At 42.5% G+C, this 20,157-nt stretch overlaps 1 protein-coding gene across 4 annotated transcripts in view; it reads right to left on the reverse strand.

Annotated features, from left to right (window-relative positions):
- Positions 1-12,450: 12,450 nt before the first annotated feature.
- The window catches only part of LOC111841311 (estrogen-related receptor gamma-like), a 129,538-nt gene continuing 121,831 nt past the window's right edge, over positions 12,451-20,157 (reverse strand). For all 4 annotated transcript variants that reach the window (XM_072702758.1, XM_072702757.1, XM_072702755.1 and 1 more), the window contains exons 6-7: positions 18,142-18,411; positions 12,451-16,229 (exon numbers count right to left, since the gene is read on the reverse strand). In XM_072702758.1, coding sequence (XP_072558859.1) covers positions 15,985-16,229; positions 18,142-18,411 — 515 coding nt within the window. In that variant the 3' untranslated portion in view covers positions 12,451-15,984. The remainder of the gene's footprint in view (positions 16,230-18,141; positions 18,412-20,157) is intronic.

Consider the following 20,157-nt stretch of genomic DNA (forward strand, 5'->3'; position numbering starts at 1 on the left):
TCAAGATAGTTCTTGGCTAAGCTTAGGGAAGTTAAACTGATAGATTTGTTTGGGATTTAATAATTGAATATAGAGTTGCGACATACCTTTTCATGATACATGTTAATATCAAGACTGGAATGCTGAAAGCATAGCTTCAGATATAATGAAAAAGATGTCTCATTGGAATATTGGAATGGTTGCTAAGATTATCTATAGGAATTGTAAATTGCATCCCTTCTGGAGATTCAGTTATCCCTACTGAATTAATCAGGATGGCACCTTGGGGCTGATGGGATAGGAAGAAATCCCAAGGTTTGCAAAAGCACTTCCTCTCTCAAGAGATAGCCTTTAGGAAATTCAAGGACAAACTGTTTAAGACCATGCTTACATTTCATTCGGGTCTATTTTTAGCCTGCCGTTCATTAAAGAAACTTTTACACATCATTAAAGGAATGTGCTTAATTAATAATGAAGTCTTCTGTTTGGAACTTTGGTTATTTCTCTGTGTGTGGCTCTCAGGAAGCACACAAATAGTTGTAGAGCCATAATCGCACTCTGTGGTCATGGTTAATATGGAAATGAACTTGAGAGCATACGTTTTCAGATGTACATCATAGCCCAAACAACCCTGCTGGTCTCTTAAGTCTGTCCTCAAAAATCTGAGGTATTACCCAGAGAGCACAGAGCTGACCGATGCTGTCAACTTTTGTATGACGCCTATCAGAGGTACAGCAGGCAGTCATATTACGTCTGTATTCATGGAAATTGTCCAACTTGTATAGTGTCATCTACTGGCGACAGCCGCAATTTTCCTGGCGGTGAAAAATGTTTGATGCTTATCGTCATCTTTTTGTTGTGGCTGCTGATTTTTCCTTTGGGAAAACATACGGGGTGTTGAATTATTGCATCAGAGTGTTATACTCTCTGAATCTTTGTAAATCCTACATTAGGTTTATTATTCCTTGTAGTTTTGAGCCATAGCAGGAAGCAGAAATGTGAAGACAAGCTTTTAGTTGTTGATGCATTTTTCAGAATTACGTTGCCTGCATTTGCACCTCTGCTTTTAATGGGGTGAGTAAATTGAACATATGTCTATTAAAAACATCCCTTTCCACTCCTGAACCCTTGTAACCTGGGCAGAGTGCTGAGTCCTTATGGAGTCTTTCAGGAAACAAGTAGAGGATGACTCGTCAAACTACATCATGTTCTAGAACTGCTTGACAGGTCATTTTATTCTCCATGCATCAATGGATTTCAAAGGGACACTGCCCCATGTCATAAGTGGTTTAATCATAAACCGGAAATGGTATTCCAGACTGTAAAGCTAATGCATGATCCCTCTCCAGGAATAAGGGTTTACAGTCCCAGTAAACTACAATACTATCGTCTGGTCTGTCTGATCTTATTGTAGACTAATGGACATGCATTCCGATGTTTGATTTGGTGTGAAACTCACCCCTCACTTTTTCCAATCTGCAAAATCGTCTTCCTTTCTGCTCCAATGGCTAACATGACACACGTGGTAGATTCTCGTAAAATCTGATCAATTTCAGTAGGCTTCTCCACAAAGATCTAATCCAAACCCATGAACACCCTCTTCAAGGTCAATGAGGTGTCTTCAATTATTTTTGCTGCTGAACAAGTATCTGCATATTTCATATAACAGCTATGTACATTTGAAGGTATCATAACTAATCTAGATGATTCACTTACGTTGTGGTGTTCATTCTCAAGAGCATACATCATTAGCATCTGACCAATTGTAGGTTCGCAATATCGCTATCCGTGGTCACCCTTTCATATTCTGGATTGGGGCCAATGGCAACATGCAGCGTGAAACCATGACATAGCTGAAGAGCCAGCTGTATTGTTAGGGCACCTGCATTCGTGATAAGCTACTGCTGCATGCTCCATAGCGCCCTCCTGCATGGCTCAGTCACAGCGAGAAATATGTCATCAGTAGAGAACTTTCCTCCAGGGGCTAAGAGTTCAGCTGACTTTTCAGGTGAACATGCTTTGGAGGGTATATGTCTTTGTGGGGCCTCCGTCTCTAAATATTGATATTTTTTTCCCTGAGAATATCTTCCATTTGTGGATTGGCTTTCAGTGTTTTTTTTCTCCTAAAATCCCATCCAAGACACCTAAGAACTGCTGTTTTTCAGCAGCAGTCAGTCAACTGACATGGCTCATCAAGGTTACAGCTTAAAACTTCTAGTATTTTACATATATCCTGCTGTCTTTTCATTAATATTGTAAAAACTAGTTACTGCTTTACACTGTAGCTTAGTGCTTTACATCAGTGTTTCCAAACCGGGTCCTTGGGGACCCCCAGACAGTCCTCCCAGCTCTCTGCCAGAAAGTCCACATTTTTGCTCTTGTGAGCTGAGATTGAGCAAAAACAGGGACCCGGTTGGGAAATACTGCCTTGCGCTGTAGCCTTACACTTATGGGGTTCAGGGTACGGCTGCCATCGATAGCTCCAGATTTAAAAGAATGAAGTCAGCTGGATCACCGGTAATATCACCTGTATCATGAGATGATTTTGGTGTCTGGGACAATCAAACAAGGTGATACATGAATTTGCCTTCCTAACGTTACATCCAGCAATATGATGTTACACTAAACCCTGCAGTATTCTTCAATAAATAGCATACTTAACCTTGAAGTCCTTTATGAAGAACCAGATAAATTTAATAACCGAACAGCCATCCAAGTAACTGTCAGTTACTAGTCATAATACGTATTTCACGTACAGCTACAGACCAGCAGTTTTACATTGCGCTACTCTCTGGATTGAGTGGCAGGCCATTTCTTGATAAAACACTTTCAATTTCAATGTATGAGGGAATGTCGAAGGCCTGGAAACATTTCACTAGGGACAAGGGTATCCATGCTGGTAATTACCTCCTTAAGTGAATTTCTGATACCCACTGAAAGTTGGGCCTCTATCTGTGCTGGCGCACAGTGGCTCTTTTATTGATGTCTCTCTCCAAGCTCTCACTGACTGACTCTTATCATTTAAATGAAGGAAAAAATATTTTCCGGATTGTAATTGTCGCAGAGCGGCGTTTTATGGTGACCGTGAGGCAGCCCCAAAGAAGCACAGAACCGTGAGCCGGTCCTCGCCAGTGTGTGAGCGGCTGCAGCCCGACTCGATCCATCGCCTGTCTCCACCAAAGACCTGATGTACGGCCAATATCCCTTTATCACTGTACAACAGCTGAGCAAGAAAAACATTTGTTTTACTCAGAGTCGCCACAATTACCGGCACAACACATACGTGTTTTATATCTGCTGCAGTGTACAAGCATGAGAGTCGTATATTAAAGCTTGCATGACAGTTTATTCCGGAACGGAGATTGTCTCTGCCCGCTGCGGAGTTCGAGACGTCCAAGGAGGCCGCGTTGCGGTAATGTAATAAAAGTAATAGCTCCATATGGACTGTTTTTCAGGTGAGCACATTCTTCTCAGGACAAATAAGATAAAATGTTTCTTTGGGTTTTCAGCGTTTCATTACATTTCAAAGTGAATTCTGCTCTTAGTCTGTCAGCAGTGAGCGATTCCTAACGCTTGTTAGAACAATGTGATTTTTCTCAATAAAAACCTCTGTCAGACCCTGGATGACTGAATCATTATATGACAATACATACGAAAACCCAGAGGCATGGGGGGGGGATATTGAAAGCACCACTGGTGTCCTTTGACCTGAATCAAACAACATCAGGACATAGAAAAAAAAAAGCAAATAATATTTATAGGTAGATGTCTTGGAATCTCAATTTGTATGACTGTGCCTATCTTTATCGGGTTCTTTATCAGATATATACCTGTATAATTAGATAAAGCCATCCATCCATCTTCCAATCGATTCCCCATAACAGCGTTGCGAGGAGGCCTGGAGCTCATCCCAGTCTGCTGAAGGTACGAGGTGGAGGAACACCGACGCTAGCCTGGATGAAGCGGGCGGCGCTGTGACACCACGCCAGCCGCTGTTCCGCGAGCGGTGTTTGCATTTCCGGCCCGTATTTGTGTGGGCTTCCTCTGGATGCTCTGGTTTCCTCCCGCGGGTCGAAGACGTGTGGTTCGGTGAATTACGTGTCATTAAATTGCTCGTTGGGTGTGCGTGAGTGTGCGTCCTGTACCTCCTGCGTCCTGGGAGAGGCTCCAGGCTCAGCAGGGTCCTGCGCTGGGTAAGAGATGCGGGAGAAGAAGAACTTAACAGGAAAGTCCGCCATGGAAGTCACACGTGTCTTAGACAGATGGTCCCCATATCTAATTCGATATTTGAAAATCTGGAAACAGCAAAACATCTGAATTGATTGGAGGGTTGCAGCTCAAAACACTAAACAAACTTCTCTCCTTTCTTATGACTGATTTCTATGTAGGACCCAACTATAATAAACCACAGGCAGAAAAACATTTTGGTTCCTCATGTAAGGGTCAAAACTGGAGTGTGGCTACTGCCCCTGCAGTATCAGGAATGAAGAGGTCTTTGGAAAGGTTATTGGAATAAATCCCTAAATCTCTAAGTCAGTGTTTCCCAACCTGGTCCCTGGGGACACACAGACAGTCCACCTTTCTGCTGCCTCCCAGCTCCCAGTAGGACTGTCTGGTAGAGAGCTGGGATGGAGCTAAAACGTGGACCGTCTGTGTGTCCCTGGGGACTGGGTTGGGAAACACTGCTCTAACACACAAACAATTACAAGTTATAAGAAGATTAACACTGATACATGGGTTATGTATTTTGGTTTTTCATTATACTTTTACTATATTTTCAAATCTATTTGAATATGAAGGAATTGGTAAGAAGGCCTGGACAAATTAGTTTAGAAAAAAGCCAAACGTCTGCTGAAAGCTTCACAGGACCAGAGGTACCTCCCCCCCCCACCCCACCCCACCCCTCCACCTCACCCCAGTAAGCCTACAACCTGCAGATCTGATGGATATACAGCAGGCCCAAAGTAATAGTGCAGCACCATTCTGCCATAGAAGCCAATTAATAGCTCTCTGATGTAATGATCTTAAATAATTAATGCTGATCATGTCAGAGGTGACAGTTTTACTGTGCAGGGCTTTGGGAAAGGTCACATGGCCTAATTGCCGTGTCCGAATTGAGGCCATAGCTTTGTAATAGTGGTCAGAATCTTTAACTGAATAAAATCCTTGCCAGATTACTAGGAAGCGTGACTTCATGTTGCCACACACTTTTAAATTCGAGGATATTTTCTTCCTATCCTGGTACTAGGACAAATTCAATATCAATACTAACTGTAGTACATATGGTGGAATTAAACACTACAAAATAATTACTCTGATGCAATAATACACAGTCGCGTGGGATGGGTCCTCACCCATATCCCATGCCTTCCAAAGGGAAATCATTTTTAAGAAGTTAAATGCTGCCCTCAGTTTATTGATTTTTAAAAATCAATTTCTGTAGCCGTGCCAGTTGCGATGATGGAAGACATTCTAATTGTGTACAAAACCCAAAACAAAGTAGGTCTACAACAGAGTGGAGGAGGAACCTAAGACCCGCTTACACAGCCAATCCTTGGGTCCCCCCATATGAGAATGATACTCCTTACATGTTAAAAGAGATTTACTTCTGAGCCCTGTTGAAGAACTGACTGGAGTCAGATATCTTCCAGACACAAAAGTGGGACAACAGAAACCCACGGTACTTCACTCACTGTTGCTTAAAAATGACGACTGAACTCAAGTGGGCAAGAGATGCCTTCTGTTTTTGCAGACATGACATCCATCTGTCTCCCATAACCAGTCATGCAGTATAGGACATTGGTGAGTCTGGAGCTTACCCTGGAAACACAGCAGGACAGGACCTTGGAGAGCATGCCTGTCCATCACTGGATAGGCACACTTTAGATAGGCCAGTCTATCCCTACATACATTTTTGAAACCCAGAAGAAAACCCAACAGGACATAGGAAGAACATGAGGGTAGGAGTCACCAATGTTGGATGTCTGACCTATAGGTCCTACCAAGAGAATCATTTTACCAGTCAATATGGACATTTATTAAGAGGTAATCAGTTAATATCCCTGCTATAACTGTTTTTTTGTTTTGTTTTTCCATATCTATGTCATGAAAGATATGACCATACGCTCAAAACATAAGTGTAACACAGTGTGTTCTCCTGCTGTTACATTGCCACCCTAATTGATAGAATCGTATCGATTACAACAGGGACTGTGGGTCTTGGCAGTCAGCATGAAAATGTGAAACTTGGCATGGCTCTGTAAGTTGACCGAAAGCAGTCAACTTTTCATTTGGATAATCGTAAGAAAGGGTTTTCAGCAATTACAAAGACAGCTCACTTGAACTGGAATGCTTGGCAACAGACGGGTTTAAATTACCATAGCGTGCATTGTGACCTCTGATGGAAATGACAGCCTTTCTATTAAAACATGCGACACAACAAGGTTAATACAGAGAGATAATGGTCTCGTATGAATTATGAATTGAATGTTACTTATTAAAAGTTAAAAGATTTATTGAATATGATTATTTCTTCTTAGAAAGGTTAAGCTTTACATAAAGGATTACATTTATAATATTTAGCGGATGGAAAACTTTATTCTTGTGTTTGGTGTTGTTTAGAATCCACAGCACAGGGTTCAACAAAAACGGGAGTGATGAGCTGTTTCTTTGGTCAGGTGCCATGTGCAGTTTCAGGGGTTTTCGCGGAGATCTGGAGACGTGATAAAAACGTCAGATTTGATTTTGGGTTTTATCTGTGATATTCATCATGTCACGATGATTTTGCCTTTTATAGAGAGACAGATACAGTCCACTCATATTTGCCTTTTGCCATGTAGGGGTATTGATATCATTAAGTGCTAATGTAAGAAGGCATATCCGTTTTATCATACTGATATTCTGTGATGTGCTGTCTTGTGCTCCACCGTGAGCCTAATGCTGACAGGGTTTAGTTTGTCATTAATATTTTATTTCCTTTGTGCTCAGATATAACATGAGAATTAAGCCGTATGTGGTCGACACTGCTGGGCTCTGCTCCCGGCACCCTGACAGCTAAATCCTGGGACTCACACCGTATCCTCTCTGCCGATTGCTGATGCCGACATTGATCATCAGCAGCGGAGATCGTAATTTATTCCCAACAATCTGCCCTTAGGGAAATCGCACATATCGCTGCAGTGCATGTAGTCAAATTGTGCCACAGGTACTGCAGACCATGTACTGCAGACCACGTTCTGCAGACCACAATCATCAGGCGAGCTTATTTTTTGGACCATGATCATGTGAACTGAACATCATTTTCAGAAGAAAGGTTGTCCGACAAAATGTATTTTTTATTAATAATATGAGGAAAGATACTACAATGATACTAAAAAATCAGGTTTTTATTTTTTTTCGCAGTGTGCTTTATGGTTTAGACCTGACTTTTGTTAGTAGATTCTACAGGACAAATGCAACGAGCTGGAATTTGCAATACGAGCTGGAATTTGTATATAGCGGTCATTAAGAGGTTAATTAAAATTGCATACATGCTACGTCTGTTGATTTGAGTCGGTCTATATATACACAATACAGGGGGTGGATATTTCCTGCAGCTGTATTAGCAGCTAATGTTAATTCTGTGGATATTTTTAATGCAGCTATAACAGGCAGTGCGATCACAGCAGACCGACTCGTGGAGAGAGGATTAAGGGCAGAATTCGGAGCGGACTGTACCTTGAACTAATGCCCCATGCGGATGATGAAACTAAGCCCCACTGACCTGCTGACCTCTCCGCGCCACGGCTCTTCGGCACGCGAGAGTGAGTGGGAGGGTGACTCACTAATTCCGATCTCCCGCGTGAAACTCACGCCTATGCAACCTGGGCATTCGCATGTGGGCTCGTAAGCTTTACCATTCTGCTCCAAAAAAAAGCCATATCTAGGAAAATCTGGAAGTCATCTAAGGGTAATATGCCATTCATGTGCTGACAATTCTCGAAACCCAGATGCATGATTGTGTCGCTCGTAATGGTGGGTGGACAGCCGTAAAGGTGTCAGACGCCACAGCACGGCTCAGCGGTGCCCTATATGTCACAGCCCAACTCTCGACTTCCAGACTGAACCAGGAAGTGTACAGAGAGGGAAGGCCCCCCCTCCCTCGATGTCACCGCACTAAGCCATGGGATCTGTTACACAGTGTTCTGTCACAATGCAAAGCCTGCTCAGCAAAAGCGGGGGTGAGGTAGAGGTAATGAAGCAGAACAAATCCCAGGATGAACTTCACGCGACAGATCCAAGCCCTCCACAATCACCTCTCATGCAAAGCTGGGACTGGACATTGCATTACAGGCTAAGCCCATTGGTCAGTATGAGTCCCTTCTTCGGGTGGTTCTTGAATGCAGTGTCTCCCAATCCAGGGCCTCGAGAACCCCAGACAGTCCACATTTTTGCTCCCTTCTAGGTCCCTGGAGGTTGGGAGGGAGCAAAAACATGGATCATCTGGAGCTTCCCAAGGACTGGTTTGAGAAACACTGCTCTAATGGGGCTCATGTAGCACGATTCCCTGGACAACAGATAATTTATTGAAGTTTTAAATGGATTCATTAAAGAGATGCATTACCATCTTCTGAAAGACAGAGGTCACAGGTCAGACTGGGATTGCAGTGTATCAAACATGTCTTACATACCTCAACTTCTTTTCTTACTTTCTCAGAGGGAATTTTCTCTGCACACGTACAGGCGATGATGGTCCCACATCTGCACCAATACGTTCTCCTACGTTGGCCCCTATCTCTGTCCTCTTCCCCTGGTTCTGGTACCCTTGCCTGATGTTCTTGGGCTTCTTCCTCTAGGCCTCCTCACTGTGCCCTGGTTACCTCGGCGTGCGCATTGCTCTGTGGACATCTGGACAACCGTAATTTTTGCATTTTCCTGTTACTTTCGCAATGCTGTTAAGTTTTAGCGGTATGCAATATTAGCAAATATCTGCAATAGCTGTTGGTCTCGGTTCCAGCTTTTATGGTTATATTTATTTACCTGCAAATGTTTTAGAATAACTGTTATTTATGCAAAATGCGTAGTTTCAGCATGGAGTAGCATTTTCGGAAGCCATTCCACGTGTATTGAAAACAGAGTTGCTAGAGGTGACGTGTTCCAAACCTCGCCATCCTGATCAGGGTTAAAATCGTGGTCTGGATTTTTACTTTCTGGACCTGAACTATCTACGTCTGATTGAAGATGGATGGATGGTTGGACTTCTTTTAGGTCTAACATGTTCTTATACGCTTTATTATCCTTTCAGACCATGATGGACTGAAGCTGAGTCAAACAGAAGAAGTTTCAGTCACTCGTGAAGATCTCCGTCAAACACAAACACATCCGGGCGCTACTCACATCTCCACCATCTTCTAAGCCATGGCGTGACATTTTCATGCAACGGACACACAACCTGTTTCTAAACATATAAACAGCGGGTATTTGTATTTTTATGACTGAAACTCTGTAGACTGAAACAGAGAAAATGTTGAGCAAACTGAAGAAAGGCAGATAGACGGCTGACACACAGACCTGTAAGGTAGTGCTACCCAGCGCATCCTCAGGGGGGCTGGAACAAAGAGCTGCCTTCTCTGGTCATCGTATATTCTATAGACGTACTGCCACTGGACAGGCTTGCGTGTCACCAGAAGCTCGTCTTGCCCATTGGAGATGTCATCATTGCAGAAGGGAATTCGTGAAGGGACATTAACAAGGTGTCCCTCGTGTCATTGGAGTGGAAGGACACATAACCGAGAAAGGAATCAGGCACGTGGAAGAAGGGGATGCACGGGGGGAATTAACTTCTCTGGGGGCTCAAAGCTGACATGGTAGGGGGGGGGGGTGTACTGCTGATAAAATTTGCCAATCAAGGGGCTAAGTTCTATAAGTTTAAATGAAGCAATCTATTTTTCTTGATGCCGGACAGGAGCCTCTGTCTTGCCAAGCAGTGCCCCTGATTTTGCTGGGCTCTAGGCGGTAGCCTATGATAGCCTATGCATGAATCTGCCCCTGGGGGGCGCCACCAGTGAATGGCGAGCACATTGGGGCCTGACAAACCACCTGACACTCATGTGGTTCTGGCAGAGATGCGGCATTCAATCACAGGAGAGCTAGCATGAGACAAAACAGTAAAACATCCTCTGGATCTCTGCGTCCTGCTGTCAGGTACCATTTACATACGTCATTTACACTGGGATCGAGGAAACTAGTCTAAACCGGTAAAAACAAGCTTGACACAATAAAAACCTCAGCAGGCCCTATCTATATCTATCTATCTATCTATCTATCTATCTATCTATCTATCTATCTATCTATATCTATCTATCTATCTATCTATCTATCTATCTATCTATCTATATCTATCTATCTATCTATCTATCTATCTATCTATCTATATCTATCTATCTATCTATCTATCTATCTATCTATCTATCTATCTATCTATCTATCTACTTACAATTACTGCATGTGATCTTCAGTCCATCGTATTACAATTGGAATCATCACCACTGCATCCCTGCCCCATAGCAATCAAACCCACCACCATCAACATATCAAAAGAAGCCGATTAATCCATTTTTTGAGGAAGGGTCTGCTCAACAAACTAGCAGTAACAGCTAACAGCTGAGCCTCGCTCTTTGCAGTGAGCCCAAAGTCTCGCTTGAGCACGTGTCCCGTGTATTGAATGATGACGGCACTTTCTGTGCCCCACCCTCGTCACGCGGAAGCCAAAGGGTTAACGAAGGAGCGTAAATGGGGTAGAGCACCCTCCACGTCCGGCAAGGTTAATGGGGCCAGTGCTCAGCAGCTCAAATGCTCAAGTAGCTTTTATTGTATCATAATAATAAATCAACTGCATAAAAATAAAATAAATTAACTGAGGAGGAGACAAGAAAAATGCGGAGAAAAGAGGCAGAAAATCCTGAAAAAAGCGCCACCACAGGTCTGGTACCATCATATCATTTGATGCCAGCTTGAAAAATATTTACCTCCAGGTCGTTGCACTGCTTAAAACCCAAAATACTCTTTCTGCAGAACATTAAACGCCTCCATGCAACGTATAACAGTTCAGTAGCAGCAGTGGTCTTTGATAGCTCAGACGGAGCTTCAGATCTCTGCGATTACAGCCTGAGAGTTACACGGCCAATCAGAACCGGTCCGTTACACTGAGTTTCATACGTGAACGCTTATATTTTATTATCTAATTCTCTGGAAAACAGATCTCCTTTGTGTTATCTCATTATTCCAGCATTATGGGCTGGCTCTTGATTCTCAGAAATAACAGAACACCTTCTCCTCTGTGTTGAGGCACATGGGTTCGACTGGAAAGCAAATAAGCGACATAAAACATTTATTGTCAGTACCGAAACATGTCTTTAATACCATACATGTGGTGGCGTCACACAGATATCACGTGTTAAAGCTGTGAATGGCTGGTAGTGTTCTTTTAATGCAATGATTTAAAGCACCATAACACATACATTTGGGCGCAAAATTGATTCATATTTACTTCTTGACAATTAGACGATCTGTAGATTAAATGGATAGACAGTGTGCAGTCTTGACCATTTTAACAGCCAACTGTAGCTGGTCTGTTGCATTTCCAGTTCTGGATTCTTTGTTTCCTTCTTGTTAGAAGGAAGTTAATTTAAATTCAGGACTTGAAGTGGAACTAGTTGTTTGTGCCACCCATTCCTTGTTTAATTAACGGTGTACATAACAAATTAACATATTAATAGCCATGAATTTTAGAGTAATTGATGTGCGCGCATGTTTGAACCACGTGTGAAATTTAGCTCCTAATACCTGTGCATGTGGTGCAAGTTAATTTCTGACAAGCCAGCAGCAGACAGATTTCAGCAGCAGAATTACTACTGCGCTGTAATACTGACCGAAAAGTAGGATGCTTTAAATCCGTCTCTAAGCATTAAACCCAGATGTTATTGAGCTGGTTACACAATATGTGTGTATGTATACATTTATACATATAGATGTTAAATACATCCTTCCTCATTGCAGACCACTTTGTGCAATAAGCATGTGTCTAAATAAAGTTTTAAATGAAGTGGGGAGTGGAATATAGCTGTGACTGAAAGGTCACCAACTCATATCCCAGGATAAGCAGAGTCACCACCCCCCATTGCTCAAAATCTGTGTGCGGGTGTGTGTGTGCGTGTGTGTGTGTATAAATATGGATGTATATCATCACCTTGGATAAAAGCAAATAATATATAAAGTTAATTAGGTTAAGCCCATAGTCTCTCTCTCTCTCTATATATATATATACTGTATATATATATATATATATATATATATATATATATATATCTACAGTGTTATTTATAGTGTTATACTGTTGCAGTACTGATCAGTAATGTCTGTCACATTGTTAGCATTTACCATTAAAATTGGTCTCCTGTAATGAATAAATCACACACAGCTAACAAAGACAAATCAAAATTGGAAGCATTGTTTAATATTGCTCTACTGTTATCCTGAAAGGCATAATTGCAGTTACACATTTTAACCGACTGCAGTTGGGGTGGGGGGAAAGGTCAATGTCTCTCTTTGCATTGAACACTATATACAATGTAAAATAAATACATTTACACAATCGACATATTGTTGGCGCACACTTTATGATACACATCACAAAAATATACAGGTAATTGTTTTACAGGCGTAGAGCACAGAACTAGATCTACTGACATGGTTTCTCACTGCTGGTTCCTGCGTCTCCCGGATTGAAAATTGTTTCACCTTCACTTCTCAATTAAGCTTCTCGCATGGGACTCCTCCATTCTGGCTTTCGTGCACAAACTCAAATGCCACGGATGGTTTCAATTTGCTGGCAGGTGAAGTGTTAATCATTTAAATACAATGGACAGCACCCATAATCTCTTCTATAATAAAAATAGCAGTTGTTTTTACATTTAATTGTTACTCCTATAATTTGAATGCAAAATAGTTCCATAAATACAGCATTATGATGTAATAAAACAACAAAGTACAACTTCCCCATGTTGCACAATCATATTGCTTCATATAAGAAAAAAATGTTTTTTTAAATTTTTTCAGATTTTTTTATGGCTAAATAATACCTTTCCTATGATAAACAGTAGATGTTGTAAAGTCAGCAAAATGTTTCAGCTGTGACCTCAGCTGAACATTCTCCCATTTCTGCCCCAGTAACTTGTTGCAAAACAAAATCCGGTTTATTGTTTAAATATTCTTCGTTGGTGAAGGGTATAATAAATTCCAAATTGATTATTAAATGAAGATTCAATTTGCTTTTCACTGAAAAAAGAAAAAAAAAACAATGTAACAGTAGATCTGGAATTAGGCAAACTGGGGTATGGTCACCATTGTTGATCTATAACTAGTCACGTATTATGGATATTCAGGGCAGTCCCAGACTGGAGACACTTAAACCCAAGTGTTTATAACCCCACCTTCCAATTTTGCTTTGAGCAAATATAAGTTAAACAGTAAGACAAACATGAAAACATGTTTCTTAACAACCCCCCCCTCAAAAAAAAAAACATACAAAAGAAGAACAAAAACAGCACTTTCTCTAATGGTGTAGCTTCTGACAAGCAGAAGGGGGTTTCGACCTAACAACCAACCGGTAAAATGCACTGCACGATCAGTACATACGGAATCACAGTCCACTTCCCTGCTGTTTCATACAGCAACATAAGAGTCCATATACAGCATTTCTAGAACACGTCTATAGGAGAAGATCTCTAAAACCCAATCTTCCTTTTAAAAATACTTTTTGTGTCCCGGTAAGTTTTAAGATAAAACTTGCCTGCACCAAACAGAAAAGGTTTTTTTTTGTCCTTCATAACCTTCAGACCCCAAAGTATAATATAACGGTGATATAACTGATCAGTATGGAAGGCTTTATATACAGCATTTTTTTTTAATTATTTTTGTTTAAATAAATATACAACTGATTGTTCAGAAGTATTAAAATGCTTCTTGATTTTAAACCTAAGATGTACACTGTTAATCTACAAGAAATGGTTACACAAATGATTCCTTTTATAGATGTTCTTTCATTCTTTTCAATAGTAGTTACTCAGTTATAAGCCAGTAGAGAGATATTTTTGGATGTGTTGATCTAGCGATTAATAAAAGAGCCTTATTAGCAGATTATTAGAGAACAAATGCACCACCGGTGTCTCCTGAGGCTTCGTACATCCAGTACTGTCTCTAATTCTACCCTGTGTTTTCAAAAAGCTTACAGCACGAGAACTGGAGTCACCACGGAAGGTACAAGACATCGGTTTTTTTATGCAACGTAAAAGAGAGAAAAAAAACTAACTTTAAAATAAAAGCACAGTTAACAAGACACAATGAATAGCCTACCTACATTTTTTTCTTCACTTTTACTCTGTTCCATTAATATATCTTAGGTTAGTTTTACAGTCTATAAATTTACAATATACAATGGTTAGGAAGGTTTGGAAAGTAAAGAGACTAAGAGACATCAATGCATGATGTGGTGTCGAGCAGATTATTTTTTTTCTTTTCTTTTTTAGCATATTTAGATTACTGACTGGAATGTCCCCAGAAGGCAGTACTCAAGATTTCATCGCTATTAGATTATTCCTTGTGTACTTACTACAACAGACATGCAAACTGAGGTCTGTGAAAACAGGGGGAAAATGTAAAGTTCAGAAATCACAGCTTTCCTTGGAGGTGACGTGTAATTCCATAAAGATCAAATGCATTGTTATTTTTACGATTTACGTTGGAATTGTTGGGCATTTTTTTGTCTGGTTCATCTGATTTGGCTTTCAATTTGTATTTATTTTTTTTCTACCTTTAACTGAGTAGATACAATCTAAGAGTTGATGGTCATGAAAACTGCCACAGTATGCCAGAGAAAGTAATTATATTAAACCCAAACATCAAACATAAATTGCCTACTTGTGTATTTGCAGATTTTCAGTAATTACTATTGCTCGTAGAAGGTTACATTTTTTTCACAATTAACAACTGATACAATGTCTGAAATTGATTAAGCTGATACAAAAGTTCTTAATTACGCACAAAATATCATTAAAAATCTGAAACGTCTCCCTTTAATATATGACTTCGGCTTTTGTTCCTCGTTTCCCTATTAATGTAACGAAAAACGATCAAGCAATATATATATATTTCTTTTTCACATTGCATGAGTGAATAAAGCTTCAGATTTCCCTGAAAAGATCACCATGAAATTATATATATATATATATATAAAAAAAAATATGATTTTTCTTGGAAGACGTGACAGGAAACCACTACCAAATCAATCAACTGTCCGACTGGATGGAAAAATGCTGCAGTTACTTCAGATATCCACCTGCACACAGTTTCCTAAACTGCACTCGTAGAGTCTAATACTGTGTTCCGTCTCTGTCCTGTGCCAGTGCGCTACAGAAGGAAAGCGCTCTCTGTGACGCCTTTAGTTCAGTGGACGGGTACTGGCCTGCATTCTGGTTAATGCTCCGCTGGCATCCACTGAATGAATCTCTGTTCCTGGGCAGGGCTGGCTTCATCCTCACCTCTGCTCCAGAAGTGTCAGAGAACGACAAATCTCGTTTTGATCGCAGAAAAAAAAATAAAAATAAAGTAAAACAAAACAAACAAACAATCAAACAAACAAACAAACAAAAACAAAACGCTGCATCAGAAACAAAGGGCAAAAAAGCTGGTTGACATTCAGTGCAGCCACAGTTTCATGAATTTATCTCTGTTATACGCGGTATAGCTGTAAGTAGTAATGAATGCTGTTAATGTTAGTTGTTTCGTTTTTTTCGCGCCGTTATTTTTCCGTAGCTTGATGACAAAGTTCCTCCAGGGGGCGATAAAATGTCAGCGCCCTCCATGGAAGGAAAGCCGGAGAGGCCGATTCTCCCGCCCTACTGCATCTTACTGGGGTAGAGGTCAGGAGGGGGAGATGGGTCGGGGGGGGGTCATTTTTAGGGGGCAGTGTCAGACCTTGGCCTCCAACAGCTCCAGGAAGAGTTTGTGCATGGGCACCTTGCCATCCTGCTTGATGCTGTAGAAGTGCTGCACGGCCTTGGCGGACGTCTGCCTCAGCAGTGGCAGGGTCATGATCAGCTTGCCGGCCCGCCGCGGGTCCTCGGCGTGATGTCCAGCCTCGTAGTCCTGCAGGGCCTCGTGGAGCACGTCCTGCAGCTTCTGCACAGCCTCTACATCCTCTATGTGCATGGAATCTTCATGGGGGGGGGGGGGGTGACACATAGGGGAAACTCAGGTCAAACTCAGGTCAAATGCCCTGCATTTTATTAATTGTATAATAAAATTAGAAGCTTAGATCATGATGTATGCCTGGAAAACGAATGCAAGAGGAACCGGTTTCCAGTGTCTCCAACACCAGCACCCAATAGAGGGGCTAATAATTACTGAAACTCCAATGCTGAAACATTTCCACTTCCTGCCCTGGCGTTACACTGCTGTCTTGTACATGACCATGATTGAACGGGACCCCCGACACCCCGACCCCCCCCCCCCCCCACCACGTTAATGACATGATTTGCGCAAGTTTTCCAGTGGAGGCCATTTCCATACCCACGATGGAGATGATATCATGAAGTGATGGCGCAAGCAGCCCCCTGGAGAGGAGCTACAGCCCAAACCTGACAAGGTGGAGCTGACAGGATGAAGCCTGAGGACCTCAGTGGATGCTGGAGAATGGGGGGTAAATCTCAACATACTTACTAAAACCCACTTCATGCACTATGCACTGCAACCAGACTCTCCTTGGGATTACACATTTATAGGAAGGCATTACTAATTAGCCTGTAGTGCGATGTTTTGCATGCAAATCAATACAACACAATGGAGACCCCCACCTCCTCAGGGTGGCCCCTGCCTCATGATCTGGGCTTCCGGGGACAGGCCTCAGGGTCACTGCAACTGTGCACTAGTACGGAAGCTGCATGCACAGATGGATTTTTTGCACTTTTATTTTCCTTGAATATCCCTAAAGAGCATCCAGTCAAAACAAGGAAAAATAAGATGCCAACTGCTGATAGGCTAAAAAGAACCTTTTACAGTTTACAGTATGGAGATTTATGGACAGACACGTAACAGATGGTATGACTTTACAAAATGTAAATATCCTCTCTGCCGTCACGCGCCTCTCTTTGCATGATCAAGTGCTCCTACTGTATATTAAAGGCAACTTGATAAGGCTAAAGGCTGATAATTAGCTAGGATAAAATGACAGTGAGATAAACAAGCCACACACACACACACACACACACGCACAGGGCGTGCCAATGCCCAAATCCACACGCACCGTCAGGAACCGTTAGGGAAAGCAAACTAATGCAATTATCTATTCATGAAATCAGCTTTTTTCCCCCACAATTTAAAAACCTCATCCTCGCCTTTGCATTGATAGCCAGTGATTAACTATTAAGAGCCAGATCAATAAAAAAAAAAATCATTTGTCGAGAGTCGGGGTCCGACTCCTCGGTCGGCCTCTGCCATGCTGGCCGAACAGGGTGCTGTTATCCACAAGCAGGCAAAACCAATCTGTTTTTTCATTTTTCAGCGTGGCTGAGCCCAGCCTGGGATTGATCATCACATATGGCCCCAGAAAACAAACTGTCAATACCTCGAGCAGCGCAGAATTTGAACAAATAGCTTCCTGCCCAGTGGTGCCACTCATCGCGTCCCATTTAGCGGATTTTATTGACATTTCCTTCTTGTAATTAAAGGGAAAACTACTGGCCGGCAACCAAGATAAAGTTCAAAGATGTGGCCAGGACTGGAGGAAGATGGGGGGCGGGGTGGGGGGGGGGCACTGGATGCATGATAATGGTGAGCGACATCGCCCCCTGTTCTTGACACCCAGAACTGCATTACTCGGAATGTAAGATGAATTTTCCGGAAGATACAGCAAGAGGCTGCAATGGGAGGTGCATGTGTATGTTGGTGTTCATGAGGGAAAACGTTTCATTTCATGGCAATTTAATGCTTCAAAGTGTGTTCATTAAAGGCTTATTTGAAATGTTATTCTTTTTCTTTACTCCCAAGGGATTCCGTCTGTTGGATGTAGCCCACACAAAAAAAACCGTCAATAAATACGAAGAGCGCAACACAAAAGGATCTGCTAACCTGAATTAGCAAGTGCTATTGCCTTGAGGGTCACAAACTCTTCCTTCTCCAGCTTCATGCTCTTGTATTTCTTTACCAGCTGCAGGATGGCATTGTTGAGGTCCAGCAAGCCGGCCAATTTCGATTGGTCCTCGTCCATGATGTAGTCCTCGGCGTAGACCAGCTTGTCCTCGAAGGACAACGAGCGGTACACCACCCGCAGGATCAGGATCTCCATCCACGCGCTCTGCAATAGACTCATTTGGTCTGCCAAGGAAAGAGTGGAGAAGCCTGGGGAGAGACAGAGAGAGAGCAGAGTGGGGTGAGAAACGACAGGACAGGGAAGGCGGTCAAATTCCTGTCACGCTGAGGAACTCTGGCGTTAACATGCAGCATGCAAGAAGCAAGCCCTGTCTCTGTCGCATCTAGTTGTGCATCTGCTCTGAATAGTGATTCAAATTCTGCAATGGTCTCAGAAACTCTGAAAACCTGGGGGGCATCCTTGCGGGGGAGCTGTCATATCTCCCCAGCCTGCGGCATAGATCAATCCCAACCAATCAGTGCAGCCGAAAAACCGATTACAAGCATAATATTGCTCGTTTTCAAAATAAAATAAAAAAAAAAAAATTCTTGGAGGGAAAAGCAAGTTAGAAATGTTTTTATTAGCTTTTTATTGATCCTGGGCCAGAAAAATTAATAAAATCACATGAGCATAAACAAATCTGCACCAAGCTGTCGACGTGGATTGCCTATTTATTTCGCACATTAAACTTTTTATAAGTTGTGTCTTTAGGAAGATTAAAAATGAACATATTTTCTCCATTGAAATGACAGCACTGAAGCCAGGGAAAAAGCAGTGCAAATTAATGAGTATTTCTGGGAATTTGACTGCCCTCTGACTCCCTCCACACTGTCGGACCTCCCTAGCGGGGACGCAATCCGATTTCCCGTCACGACTTCTCTGGTAAGTGATTGGACAGAAAGTCTCTGATAACCATCGTGTGAGGGTCCCTTTGCAGCGGAGCGCCGGAGCCCGGACCCCTTCACTGAGGCCGTCGCCAATGGCACAGGGGGCCGTCGCGTGCGCTCCTTCCGCTACTGTTTATCCCACACCGCTGATTTACTGTCCTGAAGTGTGAACATCTCTGATCTCATTAGGGGCAGCCAGACAACAAAGAGCAGTTGGTGCTTTTCCTGGCCTGCTGGCTGGGAGCCTCAGCACTGCCAATTGGCAGGAACACCCACATCCACTTAATAAAATCATCAAAGGGAATTAGAGGAGAACTTCTTAAAGGGGGTATTTAGGCCGAGGCTGCTGTGTATTAACGTGGGGGGGGTGGGGCGTCTCCAGAGAGGGTGACCAGCTCAGTGAGGAGCACCTACAGAAACATCCCACAGCAGTGAACACGCAGACGCGTATGGGTGTGTTTATGAGTCCTTGTAGACCGATTCCCGATGGAGAGGAAGTCAAGACTTAACAAGAGAGCACTTATGTCCCGCGTCAAATAAAACAAAGCATTATCTACAATATCAAGGATTAAAAGAGGACAGGAAGCCGAAACTCGATATAGAGAAAGCTTGCATCCAGCACCGGCCCGAAGAGCCCCTATGATGGTGACACACCGGGGGAAAAAACAGACAAAAAGAGAGGGAGTGGGGAGAGGAAAAAAAAGGTTAGCTGAGGTTAAGCAAATTATGGACGAGAAGAACGAAGTGGACAAGTGGCGTGATGGTGTAGTCGTGGGTAATGGGGACGGAGCGGGGGGTGCGAGGCAGCAGATGGACGAAGCCTATTGCCTGGAACACTTTCCCGTGGCGATCCAATCCCAGGCTCTGCTGTTAGTAAATAATTAGATTTACACATTCCGGAATTGCCACACATTCCTCCGCCGAATAATTAAAAGCAGGATGATTAGTTTATTGAGTGGAAGGTGGGAACTTTTTTCCGTCCGTTTTTTCCCGAGATCTGACTGGTGATTTTATCGGGGAAGGGGGGGGGGGGGCTGTGTGTCTTTACTTCTGGCTGTCTTGAGACTG

Source organism: Paramormyrops kingsleyae, chromosome 19, assembly GCF_048594095.1.
Source record: "Paramormyrops kingsleyae isolate MSU_618 chromosome 19, PKINGS_0.4, whole genome shotgun sequence".
In the NCBI taxonomy this organism is placed as follows: domain Eukaryota; kingdom Metazoa; phylum Chordata; class Actinopteri; order Osteoglossiformes; family Mormyridae; genus Paramormyrops; species Paramormyrops kingsleyae.